Source organism: Coregonus lavaretus (genome assembly GCF_964263955.1).
Source record: "Coregonus lavaretus genome assembly, chromosome: 4".
Taxonomy (NCBI): domain Eukaryota; kingdom Metazoa; phylum Chordata; class Actinopteri; order Salmoniformes; family Salmonidae; genus Coregonus; species Coregonus lavaretus.
The window spans coordinates 79,010,707-79,024,161 of NC_139991.1; the positions used below are offsets into that span (position 1 = coordinate 79,010,707).

General features: G+C 50.2%; 1 protein-coding gene across 1 annotated transcript in view; it reads right to left on the reverse strand.

The window, feature by feature from the left end:
* Positions 1-13,455, reverse strand: part of LOC311127207 (ciliary neurotrophic factor receptor subunit alpha-like) — a 271,986-nt gene that overhangs the window by 64,971 nt on the left and 193,560 nt on the right. The window contains exon 5 of the mRNA XM_084159001.1: positions 10,332-10,495. Within this exon, the coding sequence (XP_084015127.1) occupies positions 10,332-10,495 (164 nt within the window). The remainder of the gene's footprint in view (positions 1-10,331; positions 10,496-13,455) is intronic.

Consider the following 13,455-nt stretch of genomic DNA (forward strand, 5'->3'; position numbering starts at 1 on the left):
TCTACCCATAGTGATATCATTGAGGGCCTCTCTATACTACCAACTCTATAGTGATATCATTGAGGGCCCTCTCTACCCATAGTGATATCATTGAGGGCCCTCTCTATCTGCATAGTGATATCATTGAGGGCCCTCTCTACCCATAGTGATATCATTGAGGGCCTCTCTACCCATAGTGATATCATTGAGGGCCCTCTCTATCTGCATAGTGATATCATTGAGGGCCCTCTCTATCTGCATAGTGATATCATTGAGGGCCCTCTCTACCCATAGTGATATCATTGAGAGCCCTCTCTACCCATAGCGATATCATTGAGGGCCCTCTCTACCCATAGCGATATCATTGAGGGCCCTCTCTACCCATAGCGATATCATTGAGGGCCCTCTCTACCCATAGTGATATCATTGAGGGCCCTCTCTACCCATAGCGATATCATTGAGGGCCCTCTCTACCCATAGTGATATCATTGAGGGCCCTCTCTACCCATAGCGATATCATTGAGGGCCCTCTCTACCCATAGTGATATCATTGAGGGCCCTCTCTACCCATAGCGATATCATTGAGGGCCCTCTCTACCCATAGCGATATCATTGAGGGCCCTCTCTACCCATAGTGATATCATTGAGGGCCCTCTCTATCTGCATAGTGATATCATTGAGGGCCCTCTCTACCCATAGTGATATCATTGAGGGCCCTCTCTACCCATAGTGATATCATTGAGGGCCCTCTCTACCCATAGTGATATCACTGAGGGCCCTCTCTACCCATAGTGATATCATTGAGGGCCTTCTCTATACTACCACCTACTATAGGGATTACTAAACGGTATGGAATTGTTTTAAGAAGGATACTAAGGATAATTTAGCTACTTCATTTATAATTTTAAGACCCCTAGAAGTCTAAAACGATAAATGATTTAATGAAGAAAAAAAAAGTTTGGCGTTCATGCTATTGCCCCATACAAACGCATTGAATAACAGATTCACTACATGGGAACAACAGATTGTCCCCCAAAATAATCTAAAGGAAGTTTGTTTTGAAGTGTCTGTCCTGTATCTGAGAGATATAAAAAATATCAGGAAACCATTGTTTTGGTTTTACACCATAGTCTCCATATATACTTCCATTCATTTTATCAACTGGTACCGGGGGACCTTCAGACGAGTCTAGTGAGGCCTGTGGGCGTCCTAGAGCAAAACATGTACAGTACCAGTCAAAAGTTCGGTCTTCTCAAAGCAACGTTTGTAGCGTCCGAACGGTTTGACCTACAAACCATGACAACTCTATGGAAAGGGGAGATTCTCAAGAACACGATGTTGATCTCCGTTTTGCTCTGTCCTCCATGTCAGGGGATTCACCTGAAGGTAACCGGTACCGGTATTAAAAAATGAATGTAAGTATGAAAAAGGGTTTAAACTTTAAAAAAATATATCATTATAATAAAAAAGTGTATATATATATATATATATATATACAGTTTCATTCAAAAGTTTGGACACCTACTCATTCAACGGTTTTTCTTTATTTTTTACTATTTTCTACAATGTAGAATAATAGTGAAGACATCAAAACTATGAAATAACAATGTAGTAACAAAAATATTTTATATTTGAGTGTCACGCCCTGGCTCTGGGGACACTGTTATGTTGAGCCAGGGTGTGTAATTCTATGTTTGTATTTCTATGTTGGCCTGAGTGACTCCCAATCAGAGGCAACGAGTGTCAGCTGGTTGTCTCTGATTGGGAGCCATATTTAACTGTCTGTCTTTCACTTTGTGTTTGTGGTTTCTTGTTCCGTGTTGGTTGGTTTATGTAACCAGGGACGTCACGTTTCGTTTTTGTTGTTTTGATCGTGTGATCATCTTGATATAATAAAATGTTCGCATTCAACGCTGCGCCTTGGTCCTCCTCTCTGGTAGACGATCGTGACAGAAGAAACCACCAAGATGTGACCAAGCAGCGTGTCCAGGAGCCATCGCCAGGGAGATCCCTAACAGATCTCCTTTGCCTCCTCGACTGGGTCAAGCCGAGTGAGGAAGAGAAGTGTAACACTCTGGCTCCACGGACCTTTATTCTTGAGCCAGGGTTGTTCATGTTCATTTGTTTTGGGTGTATTTCTATGTTGGGGTGTCTAGGTTGTGGTATTTCTATGTTGGGTGTTTGTATTCATTGACTCCCAATCGGAGGTAACGAGTGTCAGCTGTTCGGCTCGTTATCTCTGATTGGGAGCCATATTTAGGCTGTATGTTGTCCTGTGGGGTTTGTGGGTTTTTGTTTCCTTGTTGCTGTCGTTATCAGTAGTGGAACTTCACGTATCGTTCTTTGTTGTTTTCTCGTGTTGCACTTTAAGTAAATAAAGTCATCATGTTTCTCGGAACACGCGCTGCGCTTTGGTCTCATCATTCACACGATCGTGACAGAAAAACCCACCAAAAAAGGACCAAGCAGCGCGTCCAGGAGTTATGGACGCCTCCTAAAGATTTTTGGACATGGGAGGAGATCCGGGCTGGAAAGGGTCCTTGGGCACAACCGGAGGAGTATCACCGCCCTCGGGAAGAGCTGGAGGCAGCCAAAGCCGAGAGGAGGTGGTACGAGGAGGCAGCGCGAAGGCGAGGCTGGAAGCCCGTGGAAGAGAGGCAACCCCAAAAAGTTTTTGGGGGGGGGCACATGGCTTGGGCGACTGGGCAGCAGGAAGCTGCCACAGGGAGTATAGGTGAGAGGGCTAACGGAGTACGGGAGCCATTGGCGAGAAGAGGCAGGGATGTGTGTGTGGCACGGCGTGAAGGACTGAGGTGTGTTGCCAGTCCGGTCCGGCCCGTTCCTGATCCTCGGTTGAGGCCAGTGGTGTGTGTTCCCGGTATGGACCGGCCTGTTCCTACTCCACGCACCAGGGATACGGTGCGCTTCGCCAGCTCGGCCCGGCCTGTTCCGGCCACTCGCACCAGGGATACGGTGTGCGTCGCCAGCTCAGCCCTGCCTGTTCCTACTCCACGCACCAGGGAGACGGTGCGCTTCGCCAGCCCAGCCCGGCCTGTTCCTACTCCACGCACCAGGGATACGGTGCGCTTCGCCAGCCCGGCCCGGCCTGTTCCGGCCACTCGCACCAGGGATACGGTGCGCGTCGCCAGCCCAGCCCGGCCTGTTCCTGCTCTCCGCACTAGGCGTGAGGTGAGTCCCCAGGGTCCAGCATGCCCTGTTCCGGCTCCCCGCACTAGGCGTTATGGGAGTCCCCAGGGTCCAGCATGCCCTGTTCCGACTCCCCGCACTAGCCCTGAGATGCGTGTCCTCAGCCCGGTACCTCCAGTTCCGGCACCACGCATCAGGCCTACGGTGCGTCCCCAGGGCCAAGCATGCCCTGTTGCTTCTCCCCGCACTAGCCCTGTGATGCGTGTCCTCAGCCCGGTACCTCCGGTTCCGGCACCACGCAACAGGCCTACGGTGCGCCTCAGAGGGCCTGAACTGTCCGTCTGCCCAACGGGGCCTGAACTGTCCGTCTGCCCAACGGGGCCTGAACTGCCCGTCTGCCCAACGCCGTCTGAACTGCCCGTCTGCCCAACGCCGTCTGAACTGCCCGTCTGCCCAACGGCGCCTGAACTGCCTGTCGGCCCAACGCCGTCTGAACTGTCCGTCTGCCCAACGCCGTCTGAACTACCCGTCTGTACAGAGCCTACAAAGCCGCCCGTCTGCCATGAGCCTTCAGCGCCGTCCGCCAGATCGGAGCCGCTAGAGCTCTCCGCCAGACAGGATCAGCCAGAGCCTTCCGCCAGACAGGATCAGCCAGAGCCTTCCGCCAGACAGGATCAGCCAGAGCCTTCCGCCAGACAGGATCAGCCAGAGCCTTCCGCCAGACAGGAGCAGCCAGAGCCTTCCGTCAGACCGGATCAGCCAGAGCCTTCCGTCAGACCGGATCAGCCAGAGCCTTCCGTCAGACCGGAGCAGCCAGAGCCTTCCGTCAGACCGGATCAGCCAGAGCCTTCCGCCAGACCGGATCAGCCAGAGCCTTCCGCCAGACAGGATCAGCCAGAGCCTTCGGCCAGACAGGATCAGCCAGATCCGTCGGCCAGCCATGAGCAGCCAGATCCGTCGGCCAGCCATGAGCAGCCAGATCCTTCAGCCAGCCATGAGCCGTTCAGCCAGGATCCGCCTGAGCCAGCCAGCCAGGATCCGCCATTCAGTCCGGAGCTGCCCCTCAGTCCGGTGCTGCCACTTAGTCAGGTACTGTTCCTTAGCCTGGTGCTGGTCCTTATCCCGGTGCTGGTCCTTAGCCCGGTGCTGCCCCTTAGCCCGGTGCTGCCCCTTAGCCCGGTGCTGCCCCTTATCCCGGTGCTGGTCCGTAGTCCGGTGTTGCCCCTTAGTCCGGTGCCGCCCCTTAACCCAGTGGGGTGTAGTGGGGGGGTGGTAATGTGTAGGAGGCTAAGTAAGTGGGTAATGACTATGGTGGGGTGGGGACCACGACCTGGGCCAGAGCCGCCACCTGGACAGACGCCCACCCAGACCCTCCCCTAGACTGTTTGCTGGTGCGCCCGGAGGTCGCACCTTTAGGGGGGGGTAATGTAACACTCTGGCTCCACGGACCTTTATTCTTGAGCCAGGGTTGTTCATGTTCATTTGTTTTGGGTGTATTTCTATGTTGGGGTGTCTAGGTTGTGGTATTTCTATGTTGGGTGTTTGTATTCATTGACTCCCAATCGGAGGTAACGAGTGTCAGCTGTTCGGCTCGTTATCTCTGATTGGGAGCCATATTTAGGCTGTATGTTGTCCTGTGGGGTTTGTGGGTTTTTGTTTCCTTGTTGCTGTCGTTATCAGTAGTGGAACTTCACGTATCGTTCTTTGTTGTTTTCTCGTGTTGCACTTTAAGTAAATAAAGTCATCATGTTTCTCGGAACACGCGCTGCGCTTTGGTCTCATCATTCACACGATCGTGACAAGAAGGGCTTGACATTATGGCAGAAGGGCGAAAGGCTGGCGAGGGACATGGAGACCTGGTCCACGGGTAGGGGAGACGCCCAGAAAATGTTTAGGGGGGGGCTAACGCCGTGGACGTCGGGCCAGCAGGAGACCGCGGCAGAGCGGCCCAGCGGATTGGCAGAGGAGGCCGCCAGGTTACGGGGGCCACTGGTCGAAGAGGGGGTGGAAGATGTAGAGGCACGGCGAGAGGTACTGGCGTGTGTTGCCAGTCCGGTCCGGCCTGTTCCTGATCCCCACGTAGGGCCAGTGGTGTGTGTTCCCAGTACGGTCCGGCCTGTTCCTGCCACTCGCACCAAGTCTACGGTGCGCATCGCCAGCTCGGTCCGGCCCATTCCTGCTCCCCGCACCAAGTCTGTGGTGCGTTTCGTCAGCCCAGTCCGGCCCATTCCTGCTCCCCGCACCAAGTCTGTGGTGCGTTTCGTCAGCCCTGTCCGGCCCGTTCCTGCTCTCCGCACCAAGTCTGTGGTGCGCGTCGCCAGCCCAGTCCGGCCCATTCCTGCTCCCCGCACCAAGTCTGTGGTGCGTTTCGTCAGCCCTGTCCGGCCCGTTCCTGCTCCCCGCACCAAGTCAGTGGTGCGCGTCGTCAGCCCGGCACGGCCCGTTCCTGCTCCCCGCACCAAGTCAGTGGTGAGCTTCGTCAGCCCGGTCCGGCCCGCTCCTGCTCCCCGCACCAAGTCAGTGGTGCGTTTCGTCAGCCCGGCTCGGCCCGCTCCTGCTCCCCACACCAAGCCAGTGGTGTGCGTCGTCAGTCCGGCACGGCCCGTGCCTGTTCCACCGGTGGCGGGTCCGGCACCGGTCAGGTGCTGCGTCACGCCGGAGCTAGAGCAATCCGCTCCACCAGTGTTCAGTTCAGCTCTGGTCAGCAGGGCCAGATCGGACCAGGGGTACTTTGGGGGGTTAGAGAAGGAGTGGGGATCATGCCCGGAGCCGGATCCGCCGCCTAGGCGGAGTGCCCACCCGGTCCCTCCCCTGTGGTATTTAGTTGGCGCGGTCGGAGTCCGCGCCTTTAGGGGGGGGTACTGTCACGCCCTGGCTCTGGGGACACTGTTATGTTGAGCCAGGGTGTGTAATTCTATGTTTGTATTTCTATGTTGGCCTGAGTGACTCCCAATCAGAGGCAACGAGTGTCAGCTGGTTGTCTCTGATTGGGAGCCATATTTAACTGTCTGTCTTTCACTTTGTGTTTGTGGTTTCTTGTTCCGTGTTGGTTGGTTTATGTAACCAGGGACGTCACGTTTCGTTTTTGTTGTTTTGATCGTGTGATCATCTTGATATAATAAAATGTTCGCATTCAACGCTGCGCCTTGGTCCTCCTCTCTGGTAGACGATCGTGACATTGAGATTCTTCAAATAGGTCTGGTATAAGGTATAATGGATGTAGGTCTGGTATAAGGTATAATGGATGTAGGTCTGGTATAAGGTATAATGGATGTAGGTCTGGTATAAGGTATAATGGATGTAGGTCTGGTATAAGGTATAATGGATGTAGGTCTGGTATAAGGTATAATGGATGTAGGTCTGGTATAAGGTATAATGGATGTAGGTCTGGTATAAGGTATAATGGATGTAGGTCTGGTATAAGGTATAATGGATGTAGGTCTGGTATAAGGTATAATGGATGTAGGTCTGGTATGAGGTATAATGGATGTAGGTCTGGTATAAGGTATAATGGATGTAGGTCTGGTATGAGGTATAATGGATGTAGGTCTGGTATAAGGTATAATGGATGTAGGTCTGGTATAAGGTATAATGGATGTAGGTCTGGTATAAGGTATAATGGATGTAGGTCTGGTATAAGGTATAATGGATGTAGGTCTGGTATGAGGTATAATGGATGTAGGTCTGGTATAAGGTATAATGGATGTAGGTCTGGTATGAGGTATAATGGATGATCAATAAATAGCCTAGCCTGGTGGAACCAGCCTGATTATGAACCAATCTATTTACCAGCCTGATGGCTGCGTTCACCATTCTATTTCACTTCACATTTTATGATATCTGAAGTGAAAGAAAGCTGAATGTAGCGATCAGGTTGGTTCCATCATGCTAATCATAACCACCGTTGATAATGTAATCAGTGCAGAGTGTGTGACCCACTGTGACACTCTGGCTCTATGGACTTTATAATTGAGCCAGGGTTGTTCATTTTCATGTGTTTGGGTGTATTTCATTTGGTGGTGTTGGGGATGGGTGAGTTTCATTTTGTTTGTGTCTATGGTGATTGGTCTATGACTCCCAATCGGAGGTAACGAGTGTCAGCTGTCGGCTCGTTATCTCTGATTGGGAGCCATATATATTCTGTGTGTTTTCTCCTTTGTTTTGTGGGTTATTGTTTCCTTGTTACTTGTTCCGTGTGTCAGTAGTTTGTAACTTGAGGACTTCACGTATCGTCTTTTGTTTTGTTTTCGTGAGTACGTTATTTAATAAATATCATGTTCACTCGCAACGCTGCGCATTGGTCTCCTCCTTCAGACGGTCGTGACACCCACCAGTATCTTTGATGAGGGTCCAGCTGATCTATGCTGCTATGCTCATCAATAACCTCACCTCCAGCCTCACCTCTTGCCTGCTCACCAACAGTCTTCAATGGGGAGACCAGAACTGGGTTTGATCTGACCTGTTCAAACTTCAACATAGGTAGATTCTGACACACAAACAGGTGCTATCAGTAACTGCTATTGGTAATAGAACAGTGACTGTGTGTGTTTGTGTTCACAGAAACATGTATTGAGCCAGTACATGGAGACTTGCAAGATGATGTGAAGTCCAGGACTGACAGACAGGCTTGATACTGATATCTCTGAATGGAGAGAGACCTGCCACTCTGACAGACAGGCTTGATACTGATATCTCTGAATGGAGAGATTCCTTAGCTTAGTGATGAGCTCTGAGGCCACTATGGTGTTGAACGCTGAGCTGTAGTCAATGAATAGCATTCTCACATAGATGTTCCTTTTGTCAAGGTGGGAAAGGGCAGTGTGGAGTGCAATAGAGATTGCATCATCTGTGGATCTGTTGGGGCGGTATGTGAATTGGAGTGGGTCCAGGGTTTCTGGGATGATGGTGTTGAGCCATGACCAGCCTTTCAAAGCACTTCATTGCTACAGATGTGAGTTCTACAGGGTGATAGTCATTTAGACAGGTTACCTTGGCGTTCTTGGGCACAGGGACTATGGTGGTCTGCTTGAAAAATGTAGGTAATACAGACGGGGTCAGGGAGAGGTTAAAAATGTCAGTGAAGACACTTGCCAGCTGGTCAGCGTATGCTCTGAGTACGGGTCCTTGTAATCCGTCTGGCCCTGCGGCCTTGTTATCCGTCTGGTCCTGCGGCCTTGTTATCCGTCTGGTCCTGCGGCCTTGTTATCCGTCTGGTCCTGCGGCCTTGTTATCCGTCTGGCCCTGCGGCCTTGTTATCCGTCTGGCCCTGCGGCCTTGTTATCTGTCTGGCCCTGCGGCCTTGTTAATGTTAACCTGTTTAAAGGTCTTACTCATATCAGCTATGGAGAGCGTGATCACATAGTCATCCGGAACAGCTGGTGCTCTCATGCATGGTTCAGTGTTGCTTGCCTCGAAGCGAGCATAGAAGGCATTTAGCTCATCTGGTATGCTCGTGTCAATGGGCAACTCTTGGCTGGGTTTCCCTTTGTAATCTGTGATAGTTTGCAAGCTCCCAAGTGGCGCAGCGGTCTAAGGCACTTCATCTCAGTGCTTGAGGCTTCACTACAGACCCCCTGGTTCAATTCCAGGCTGTATCACAACCGGCCGTGATTGGGAGTCCCATAGGGTGGCACACAATTGGTCCGGGTTTGGCCGGTGTAGGCCGTCATTGTAAATAAGAATTTGTTCTTAACTGACTTGCCTGGTTAAATAAATAAATAAAATATCCGACGAGCGCCGGTGTTATAGGATTCGATTTTATTACACCCAACTATGTATACTGATCAAAAATATGAATGCAGCATGTAAAGGGTTGGTCCCATGTTTCATAAGGTGAAATAAAAGATCCCCGAAATGTTCCATACGCACAAAAGCTTATTTCTCTCAAATTTTGTGCACACATTTATTTACATCCCTGTTAGTGAGCATTTCTCCTTTGCCAAGATAATCCATCTACCTGACAGGTGGCATATCAAGAAGCTGATTAAACAGCATGATCATTACACAGGTGCACCTTGTGCTGGGGACAATAAAAGGCCACCCTAAAATGTGCAGTTTTGTCACAAAACACAATACCACATATTCTCAAGTTTTGAGGGAGCGTGCAAATGGCATGCTGACTGCGGGAATGTCCACCAGAGCTGTTGCCAGATCATTTAATTTTAATTTCTCTACCATAAGCCCCCTCCAACATTGTTTTGGAGAATTTTGCAATACGTCCAACCGGCCTCACAACCGCAGAACATTTATAACCATGTCAGCCCAGGACCTCCACATCCGGCTTCTTCATCTGCGGGATCGTCTGAGACCAGCCACCCGGACAGCTGATGAAACTGAGGAGTATTTCTGTCTGTAAAAAGTCCTTTTGTGGGGACATACTCATTCTGATTGGCTGGGCTCCGCAGTGGTGGGCCTGGCTCCAAAGTGGGAGGGTCTTTGCCCTCCCAGGCCCACCAATGGCTCCGCCCCTGCCCAGTCATGTGAAATCCATAGATTAGAGCCTAATGAATTTATTTAAATTGACTGATTTCCTTATATGAACTGTAACTCAGTAATAACTTTGAAATTGTTGCATGTTGCATATATATTTTTGTTCAGTATAGTTCATGACTGGGTGGAATGCATTTTCTTATATCAGCTAGTTCATGACCTTGTGTATCAATAACACTGTATACTGTCCAGGATGAAATGTGAGCCCAGTCCTCTGTAATATACCTGGCTTAATCAATACATAACCTAATATTCTGCAAACACATTCAACCAGTGATGAAGGGAATCTGACCTCTGATCAGGGCATCAGGGCAGAGCTCACTTAGCACAACTTATACATTAATCATCTATAGGAAAAGTTTATGCATAGGTACTGAGAGGAATGTTTATGCATAGGTATTGAGGTATTGAGAGGGAAAGGTGATCTTTCACATTTGTTGTTCAACATGCAGTGTACATACAGTGGGGAAAAAAAGTATTTAGTCAGCCACCATAATTTGCAAATAAATTCATAAAAAATCCTACAATGTGATTTTCTGGATTAATTTTTCTCAATTTGTCTGTCATAGTTGACGTGTACCTATGATGAAAATTACAGGCCTCTCTCATCCTTTTAAGTGGGAGAACTTGCACAATTGGTGGCTGACTAAATACTTTTTTCCCCCACTGTACATTCACCTTGCTACTACAGTAGTGTTAGAAAGGTTTTAACGCACGTGTTGCCACTGGTCTCTGATGAGGGGTCGGTAGCGTAGGAAGTACTTCAGGGGGAAGCTCTCTACATCAGGCCAGGTAGAAGGGCTCTTCCAGGTGACTTCCAGACGACGCACGTTGTTGGGGATGGGAGTGGCCACCACCTTTTCAGGGGGGTCTGGTTTCACTACAGGGAGAGAAGAGAGAGATGGGTTAGGGTTCACATCACCACAATACAGTATATAGAGAGATGGGTTAGGGTTCACATCACCACAATACAGTATAAAGAGAGATGGTTAGGGTTGACATCACCACAATACAGTATAAAGAGAGATGGTTAGGGTTGACATCACCACAATACAGTATAAAGAGAGATGGTTAGGGTTGACATCACCACAATACAGTACATAGAGAGATGGGTTAGGGTTGACATCACCACAATACAGTATATAGAGAGATGGGTTAGGGTTGACATCACCGCAATACAGTATATAGAGAGATAGGTTAGGGTTGACATCACCACAATACTGTATATAGAGAGATGGGTTAGGGTTGACATCACCGCAATACAGTATATAGAGAGATGGGTTAGGGTTGACATCACCACAATACAGTATAAAGAGAGATGGTTAGGGTTGACATCACCACAATACAGTACATAGAGAGATGGGTTAGGGTTGACATCACCACAATACAGTATATAGAGAGATGGGTTAGGGTTGACATCACCACAATACAGTATATAGAGAGATGGGTTAGGGTTGACATCACCGCAATACAGTATATAGAGAGATAGGTTAGGGTTGACATCACCACAATACTGTATATAGAGAGATGGGTTAGGGTTGACATCACCGCAATACAGTATATAGAGAGATGGGTTAGGGTTGACATCACCGCAATACAGTATATAGAGAGATAGGTTAGGGTTGACATTACCACAATACAGTATATAGAGAGATGGGTTAGGGTTGACATCACCGCAATACAGTATATAGAGAGATAGGTTAGGGTTGACATCACCACAATACTGTATATAGAGAGATGGGTTAGGGTTGACATCACCACAATACAGTATATAGAGAGATGGGTTAGGGTTGACATCACCGCAATACAGTATATAGAGAGATAGGTTAGGGTTGACATCACCACAATACTGTATATAGAGAGATGGGTTAGGGTTGACATCACCGCAATACAGTATATAGAGAGATGGGTTAGGGTTGACATCACCACAATACAATACAGTATATAGAGAGATGGGTTAGGGTTGACATCACCACAATACAGTATATGTCACGTCTCCTCCCGTTGCTCCCCTCCGGCGCTCTGATTCGCCGGTCTACTGAGCCACCGGTCGGAGCGCACCACCTCGGCAACACCGGAATGGAAACCCAACTCACCCTAATCACCTCCAGCTGCACCTCATCATCTCATCACCACACCTTGATACCCTTATCACCACGTCCATCCGCCTTGACGAAATGTTGCGAGAGAGACGGCGTTCCCAACAGCTCCCGGAGCTTCGACGCTCACCCCATCTAAGCTATGGAAGCCGCCCTGATTCCGAGTCCTCACCCATGGAGGTGGGCAGCACCTCCTACCCCACCGCGGCACACAGATGTCCTGGCGGCTCCCTATCTAGGCGGTATGACTCCCGTCGCCGCTCCGTGAGTGTTACATCATCTCCTATCACAAAACCATTGTTTTTAGTTCCCATAACGGTGACTGGTTATTCCCTCTCCTCCATTTCTACTGCAATGATAGATTCCGGATCAGTGGGGAACCTTATAGATAGGGAGCTGGTCTCTGAATGGGGGTTGTCCACCGTGCCACTGCCTTCTCGGCTACACGTCACCTCGCTGGACAATCAACCCCTTGAATCAGGCACCGTTACGCACGTCACTCTCCCCATCACCATCACCATTCACACACTACCGGAGCACCACGAGGAACTGTCATTCCACATCGTCATGTCACCCCTTCACCGGATCTTCTTGGGAATGCCCTGGCTCAGACTACACAACCCCACCATCAATTGGATCACCAAGAGGATCACAGCCTGGTCCACCTCATGCCGGAAGACCTGCCTGCCAGTGGTTTGTTGTTCCAGTGGAGAGTCCGGAGTCCGCCCTCCAGCCCAACATTCCACGCGAGTACGCAGATCTCTCCGATGTCTTCTCTTCATCTAAGGCTACGTGTCGCCCTCCTCACAGGCCCTGGGACTGCGCCATTGACCATCTGGAGGGACAACACCCCCCAAAGAGTCGCATTTTACCCCCTTTCCATGGCGGAGACTGAGAAGTATGTGGCGGAGACCCTGAGAGGGGTTCATCAGATGCTCTACCTCTCCTGCCTCCGCCAGCTTCTTCTTCGTGGCCAAAAAAGACGGATGACTGAGACCATGCATTGACTACAAGGGCTGAACGCAGTCACCACCAAGTACCAGTACCCCCTCCCCTCCCTCTGGTTCCGTCGGCCATCGAGCAGCTATGAGGGGCCCGGTACTTTACCAAGTTGGACCTGAGGAGTGCCTACAACCTGATCTGAATCCGGGAAGGAGACGAGTGGAAGACGGCATTCAGCACTACCTCAGGCCACTATGAATACTGCGTCATGCCTTACGGCCTTGCCAATGCACCATCTGTGTTCCAGTCCTTCGTCAATGACGTGTTCCGGGACATGCTGAGTAGACAGGTGGTGGTGTACATCGACGATATCCTGATCTACTTGGCTACGTTCGAGGAGCACGTCAGGGATTTCCGAGCTGTCCTACTCCGCCTCCGGGAACACAGCCTGTTGGTGAAAGGGGAGAAAAGTGAATTCCACCAACAGGCCATCTCCTTCCTAGGATACAGGATCAGTCCTCAGGGGGTGTTCATGGAAGGAGTGAAGACAGACGCCGTCAGGTCATCGCCAGTTTCCACCACCATCAAGGGCCTACAGAGCTTCCTGGGCTTCGCCAATTTCTACCGGCGTTTCATCAGGTCCTTCAGCTCCCCGCTCACCTCTCTCCTTAAGGGTGGGCCCAAGAAGCTGACCTGGAACCCTAAGTCTGACGATGCCTTTTAGAGGCTGAAAGAGAGGTTCACCACAGCGCCCATCCTAAAACACCCAGATCCCTCTCGTCCTTTCATCCTGGAGGTG